The sequence below is a fragment of the Peromyscus eremicus genome, chromosome 23, assembly GCF_949786415.1.
Source record: "Peromyscus eremicus chromosome 23, PerEre_H2_v1, whole genome shotgun sequence".
Classification (NCBI taxonomy): domain Eukaryota; kingdom Metazoa; phylum Chordata; class Mammalia; order Rodentia; family Cricetidae; genus Peromyscus; species Peromyscus eremicus.
Window position 1 is genome coordinate 24,783,619 of NC_081438.1, and position 6,613 is coordinate 24,790,231.

A 6,613-nucleotide genomic window follows, 5' to 3' on the forward strand; every position below is an offset into this window, starting at 1 on the left:
GGGGGGGGGACGGACACACACGGACAGGAGCAGGAGAAATCACATGACTGGGCTAGAGGAGGGGGCTTAAATACCCTGTAGGCGTGGTCTTGAGCAGCTAACAGCTTGGGGGGAGAAGCCTGGACTTCTAGCAGTCTTTCTGAGAGGGCAGGGTTTGGAATGGGACCAAGCTGGAGATTCCAGCCGAATAGTTACTACTATCTTTAATATTTTAGTTTTAGTTGGGTGTATGTTTGGGGGTGCTGTGCCCACAGAGATCAGAAAAGGTTACAGGATCCCTTGGAGCTGGAGTTACAAAGGGTTGTGAGCTGTCTAACGGGTTCTGGGAACAGTATGTGCTCTTAACGGCTGTACCATCCATCTCTCTTAGCCCAGCAACGACTATTATCTTGAGACAGAGTCTCATATAGCCCAGGCTGCCCTGAACTGGCTAGCCAAAGATTACCTTGAACTCTTGATCCTCCTGCCTAAGTGCTGGGGTACGGGGAGTGTGCCATTATGCCTGGCTTATTCAGTGGAGGGACTGGAACTAAGGGCTTTCTGCCTCTTGGCAAGCACTCTTCTGAGTTACATCACCATCCCTCCTCCTCCTCCTCCTCCTCCTCATCATCATCATCACCAATGTTAAGGATTGATTCCAGAGATCATCATCATCATCATCACCAATGTTAAGGATTGATTCCAGAGATCATCATCATCATCATCACCAATGTTGAGGATTGATTCCAGAGATCTGCACATGCTAGGCTCTACTTCCAGCAGCAATCATTGTCCTATTAAAACCACACTGTTTAATAGTCTAGTCTAGTTTTTGCAGTGCTGAGGATGGAAAACCAGAGCCCCCACATTTACACCAAACTAAGGCCGGTAATCTACTTCTGAGCCACACCCCCAACCCCTCAACCGGGGGATTCTAGGCAGGTGTTGTACCACCGAACCACGCCCTTAGCCCGACTGGGGGATTCTAGGCAAATACTTTACCACTGAGCAATACTTCCAGCCTCTCAGTAGAGGCATCTAGGCTGTGCTTTATGACTGAGTCTTTCATCTTATTATTGGAGGAGGCTGAGGCAGGACGGCGAGTCTGGGGTACATTTTGTGTCCCAGAGTAAGTCACGGTCTTAAAAAACTATCAACTAGCCGGGCGGTGGTGGCGCACGCCTTTAATCCCAGCACTCGGGAGGCAGAGCCAGGCGGATCTCTGTGAGTTCGAGGCCAGCCTGGGCTACCAAGTGAGTTCCAGGAAAGGCTCAAAGCCACACAGAGAAACCCTGTCTCGAAAAACAAAACAAAAAAAAACAAAAAACAAAAAAAAAAACCTATCAACTAGGCCGGGCGGTGGTGGCGCACACCTTTAATCCCAGCATTCGGGAGGCAGAGGCAGGCAGATCTCTGTGAGTTCGAGGCCAGCCTGGGCTACAGAGCGAGATCCAGAACAGGCACCAAAACTACACAGAGAAACCCTGTCTCGAAAAAAAACCAAAACAAAACAAAACCCAAAACAAGAAACTATCAAGTAGCTACAGAATTAGGTAAAATTACTTCTTTTTCCTTTTTTGATCTTTTGAGACAGGGTCTCACTATTGTAGCTCTGGCTGTCCTGGCACTACGCAGACACAGCTGGCCTCGAACTCACGACTGCCTCTGTCTCCCGCGCGCGGGGATTAAAGGCGTGAGCCACCACGCCCGGCTTCAGAATTAACTTTCAGATGCTGAGAACGGAAAGCCGCCACCTTCTCGGGAGTCTACCGAAGGACTGTGCCTTTTGACGCCGGAAACCCGGCTGCGCAGGACATTGCAGCGGCCGCAAAGCCGGGGCCGAGCTTTGCGACAGCGTCGTAAAGACTGTGCCGAAGCGGCAGCATGGGGCTGTACGCGGCGGCGGCGGCCGTGCTGGCGGGCGTGGAAAGCCGCCAGGGCTCCCTCAAGGGGCTGGTGTATTCCAGCAGCTTCCAGGTAGTGGGGCCGGGTGCAGGGAGGAAGGGTTGGGGAGCGGGGCCTGCCGGGCGGGCGGGCGGGCGTGGGAGGCGAGGCCCGCGTGGGGTGCACAGCGTGTCCCCCCCGGGCCCCGCAGAACGTGAAGCAGCTGTACGCGCTGGTGTGCGAGACGCAGCGCTACTCGGCCGTGCTGGACGCCGTGATCGCCAGCGCCGGGCTCCTCCGCGCCGAGAAGAAGCTGCGGCCGCACCTGGCCAAGGTGAGCGGCGGTGGCCGGGGCCGGTCACCCGTGCCCAGTTCTGCCCCTCTTTCCGGGATCCCAGTGGAGCTGGAACGGATGTTGACTTCACTTAGAGCAGTGCATAAAGGGTTAACGAGGACAGAGGCCCAAACTAGCAGTGGCAGAGGCTGCCTGCCGGGAAGGGTGATGATGGAAAGGAAGGTTGGGGGGTGGGGGTGGGGGGTGTCCACAGTTCTGCTGAACAGGTGGCTACCTGCGGGAAAGGTACAGGCATGGGAGGCAGGACACCGGATTTCAATACCGAATCTGCTTTCTGTCGGTCGGTCTGCCTGCTTTTATTGTGACGCTGGAGATTGAACCCAGAGTCTCCAGCATGCCAGGGAAGAGGTCTACCACTGAGCCACGCCCCCAAGCCCCGCAGTGGAGGAGTCTAGACTAGTGTTGTATCCCTGAGCCACGCCCCCAACCCTCACTGGGGGATTCTAGGCAGGTGCTCTACCACTGAGCCACACCTCCAGCCCCTCACTACGGCAGTCTAGGCAGGTACTTACTGCTGAGCTGTAACCCCATTCCTTCTCTGGCGGATACGAGGCAAGCTCTCTACCCTACTGCTGAGCTTTGCTCCCAGTCCCTTAAGTGGTGGATGCTAGACAGTTCTCTTTGGGTCACACCCTCAACCCTTCTCTGGGAGATTCTAGGCAGGTTCAACTGAGCTACGTCCCCAGCCCTTCTAAGATTTTTGAGACAGGTTCTTGCTAAGTTGCTTAGGCAGGTCTTAAATTGGTAACTCAGGTTGATCTTCAGCTTGTATTCTTGCGTAAGCATCTGGGATTATAGGCGTTTGCCCCCATACCGGGCCATTGATTTTGTGGGTGATCTTTTGCAAGAAAACCCCCTTGACATGACCATCTGGACAGGTACTTAGTCCTCCCACCGAAGGGTTTTATGTTGCTAATAGTGTTTCTATTTTTCTCTATCCAGGTGCTAGTGTATGAATTATTGCTAGGGAAGGGTTTCCGAGGGGGTGGAGGCCGATGGAAGGCTGTGCTGGGCCGGCACCAGGCGAGGCTCAAGGCTGAGTTGGCCCGGCTCAAGGTTCATCGGGGTGTGAGCCGAAATGAGGACCTGTTGCAAGAGAGTTCCAGGCCTAGCCAAGGTGAACTGGAGGCTGAGGGGAGGGTGATAGCCCTCAGGAGGGGCTTGTCTTCCTACCCACTCACTGCTGTGGCTTCTAGCCTACCAGGTGCCTCGGTTCGTGCGTGTGAACACGCTCAAGACCTGCCCTGAGGACGCGATCGATTATTTCAAGAGACAAGGTTTCTCCTACCAGGGTCGGGCTTCCAGGTGAGAACTTGGCACCTGCCTGGGTGCCTTCATTTTCCCGGATGTCCAGATTCCTGGGGAAGCGGGAGTCTATGGGAAGAGAGACTGTGGGTAGCGACTGCTTTCTCTAGATGTTTCTTCCTACTTTCCCAACAAAACTTTCGCCCTTTTAAAAAAGATGTTACTTTTGTTTTAAATGACGTATAAGTATGTATGTCTATGTGTGCCTGTGTGCATGTACCAAAAGAGGGCATTGGACCCTCTGGAGCTGGAGCTATAGGCAGGGGAGCTGCTGGGCATGGTGCTAGGCACCAAACTTAGGTCCTCTGAAAGAGCAGTGTGCCTCAGTGCTGAGCCACGTCTCTAGCCCCTCCTACAGTTTATTCCTCGTCATCTTCTGAGACCTGTTTTTTTTTTTTTTTTGTTTTTTTTTGGTTTTTCGAGACAGGGTTTCTCTGTGTAGCTTTGCGCCTTTCCTGGATCTCACTTGGTAGTCCAGGCTGGCCTCGAACTCACAGAGATCCGCCTGGCTCTGCCTCCCGAGTGCTGGGATTAAAGGTGTGCACCACCACCGCCCGGCGAGACCTGTTTTTTACCCTAAACGGGTATTCCTGCAATTCTTCTCTTTTTTTTTTTTTTTTTTTTTTTTTTAAGATTTATTTACGTATACAACATTCTGCTTGCATGTATCTCTGCAGGCCAGAAGAGGGCACCAGATCTCATTACAGATGGTTGTGAGCCACCATGTGGTTGCTGGGAATTGAACTCAGGACCTCTGGAAGAGCAGCCAGTGCTCTTAACCTCTGAGCCTTCTCTCCAGCCCTTAATTCCTGCAATTCTTATTCTATGTTCTGGCGACCCCCTCCATTTGTTCTCTAGCCCAGTTCTTCCCTCTCACCTTTTCAGTTTCCTGTCTAGATTATAGTCTCTCTTCAGCTGGAGGTCAAGACCCATAGGCTGCAGAACAATGTACAGTTTGAAATATTTGGGAACAGTAAAAGGTCTCTGAAGACACAATGACCAAAATCAATTCATAATCAGATCAGGTCATCAGGTTTGTGCAAATGCTTTTACCTGGTGAGCCACCTCGCCGGCCCTTGTAACCCCAAACCCCCTTTTTTAGAGGCAGGGCGTGATGATATATACTTGTTATCCCAGTACCGGGGAGGTTGAGATGGAATTGAGTTCCAGATCCTGTCTCAACAAAAATAAAGCAGACCTAGAGCTAGAGCAAGGCTCAGTAGTTAAACAGTAAACTGTTCTTGCAGAGGACTGGAGTTCAGTTCCCAGCACCCATGTTGGGTGGCTTCTAGCTCCGGTTCCAGGGGGCTCTGATGGTTCTCAGGGTATCGGCTCTCACGTGCACATACCTAAACATAGTTACATCATTTAAAATAAGAAGTCTTTTTTTTTTTTTTTGGTTTTTTGAGACAGGGTTTCTCTGTGTAGCTTTGCGCCTTTCCTGGAACTCACTTGGTAGCCCAGGCTGGCCTCGAACTCACAGAGATCCGCCTGGCTCTGCCTCCCTAGTGCTGGGATTAAAGGCGTGCACCACCACCGCCCGGCGAAGTCTTTTTTTTTTTTTTTTTTTAAATGATTTATTTAACTTTATTTTATGTGCATTGGTGTGAAGGTGTCAGATCCCCTGGAACTGTAATTACAGACAGTTGTGAGTTGCCATGTGGGTGCTGGGAATTGAACCCAGGTCCTCTAGAAGAACAGCCAGTGCTCTTAACCACTGAGCCATCTCTCCAGACCCAGAAGTCTTTTTTAAAAGTGAAAAGCAGGGAGATGGCTCAGTGGTTAAGGGCATGACTGCTTTTGCAGAGGACCAGAGTGTGGTTCCCAGCACCCACATGGTGGTCACAACCATCTGCAGCTCCAGTCCTAGGGAACCCGATGCCCTGTTGGTCTCCACAGACACCACATGCATGCCGATGCAGACCAAACACCTGAACACATCAGAAACGTAAAGGTTAAAACCAAAACCTAACCAGTGGTTGTTCCCTGCCAGCCTGGAGGACTTGCGAACTCTCAAGGGGCGACATTTTCTCCTGGACTCCCTGTTGCCTGAGCTTCTTGTGTTTCCTGCACAGACAGATCTGCATGAGCACCCGCTCTACCGCGCTGGCCATCTCATCCTGCAGGATAAGGTCGGGAGCGCGGACGGGGAACGGGAGGATGTGTGACTCGGGCTCTATGTTTACCCAGCTGAGCCGTCTGCCATCTTCTGCCCTGCCAGGCCAGCTGCCTCCCAGCCATGCTGCTGGCCCCCCCGCCTGGCTCCCATGTCATTGATGCCTGTGCTGCCCCCGGCAACAAGACCAGTTACATTGCGGCCCTTCTGAAGAACCAGGGGTGAGTGCTGGCAGTGAGCTTTGAGGCAGAGGGAGGGATGTGGCAAAAATCTTGTGCTTTGTGGGGAAAGTCTCACTAATGATACAGATTGACAACATGGCCCTAGGAAGCTCATAGCCTAGTCCCAAGCCAGGCTACTGGTGTGTGAGACAAAACTCCCTCAGCCCTTGGGATTCTTCCCAGGCTGGTTATCTATGGCAGGAACCCCTGTAAGTCATTTAAATATGTTGTGTCCTAGCTTTTTGTTTTGTTTTGGGTGGTAGTGTATTGAGGATTGAATCCCCAAAGCCTTATTACATGCCTGGTAAGCACTCTACCACTCTACCACACTCCCAGCCCCTCACTGGGGGATTCTAGGCAGGTGCTCTACCACTGAGTCACACCCCAGCCCCTCACTGGGGGATTCTAGGCAGGTGTTCTACCACTGAGCCACACCCCAGCCCCTCACTGGGGGATTCTAGGCAGGTGCTCTACCACTGAGCCACACCCCAGCCCCTCACTGGGGGATTCTAGGCAGGTGTTCTACCACTGAGCCACACCCCAGCCCCTCACTGGGGGATTCTAGGCAGGTGCTCTACCACTGAGCCACACCCCAGCCCCTCACTGGGGGATTCTAGGCAGGTGCTCTACCACTGAGCCACACCCCAGCCCCTCACTGGGGGATTCTAGGCAGGTGCTCTACCACTGAGCCACACCCCAGCCCCTCACTGGGGGATTCTAGGCAGGTGTTCTACCACTGAGCCACACCCCAGC

The 6,613-nt window shown here is 52.8% G+C and overlaps 1 protein-coding gene across 1 annotated transcript; it reads left to right on the forward strand.

Annotated features, from left to right (window-relative positions):
- The first annotated feature begins 1,848 nt into the window (after nucleotides 1–1,848).
- Nucleotides 1,849–5,906, forward strand: Nsun5 (NOP2/Sun RNA methyltransferase 5). The gene is made up of 6 exons (XM_059249336.1): nucleotides 1,849–1,956; nucleotides 2,075–2,197; nucleotides 3,161–3,335; nucleotides 3,415–3,523; nucleotides 5,517–5,655; nucleotides 5,745–5,906. Exons 1-6 carry the CDS (start codon nucleotides 1,864–1,866, stop codon nucleotides 5,862–5,864), a joined length of 759 nt encoding a protein of 252 aa, XP_059105319.1. The 5' UTR covers nucleotides 1,849–1,863; the 3' UTR covers nucleotides 5,865–5,906.
- The last annotated feature ends 707 nt before the right edge of the window (nucleotides 5,907–6,613 follow it).

Excerpts from the sequence above, each read along its gene's own strand:
- Nsun5 (XM_059249336.1), top strand. The coding sequence starts at position 1,864 with ATGGGGCTGTACGCGGCGGCGGCGGCCGTGCTGGCGGGCGTGGAAAGC. Across the intron at positions 1,957-2,074 it reads TGTATTCCAGCAGCTTCCAG|AACGTGAAGCAGCTGTACGC; the intron begins GTAGTGGGGCCG and ends CGGGCCCCGCAG. Across the intron at positions 3,524-5,516 it reads TACCAGGGTCGGGCTTCCAG|CCTGGAGGACTTGCGAACTC; the intron begins GTGAGAACTTGG and ends GTTCCCTGCCAG.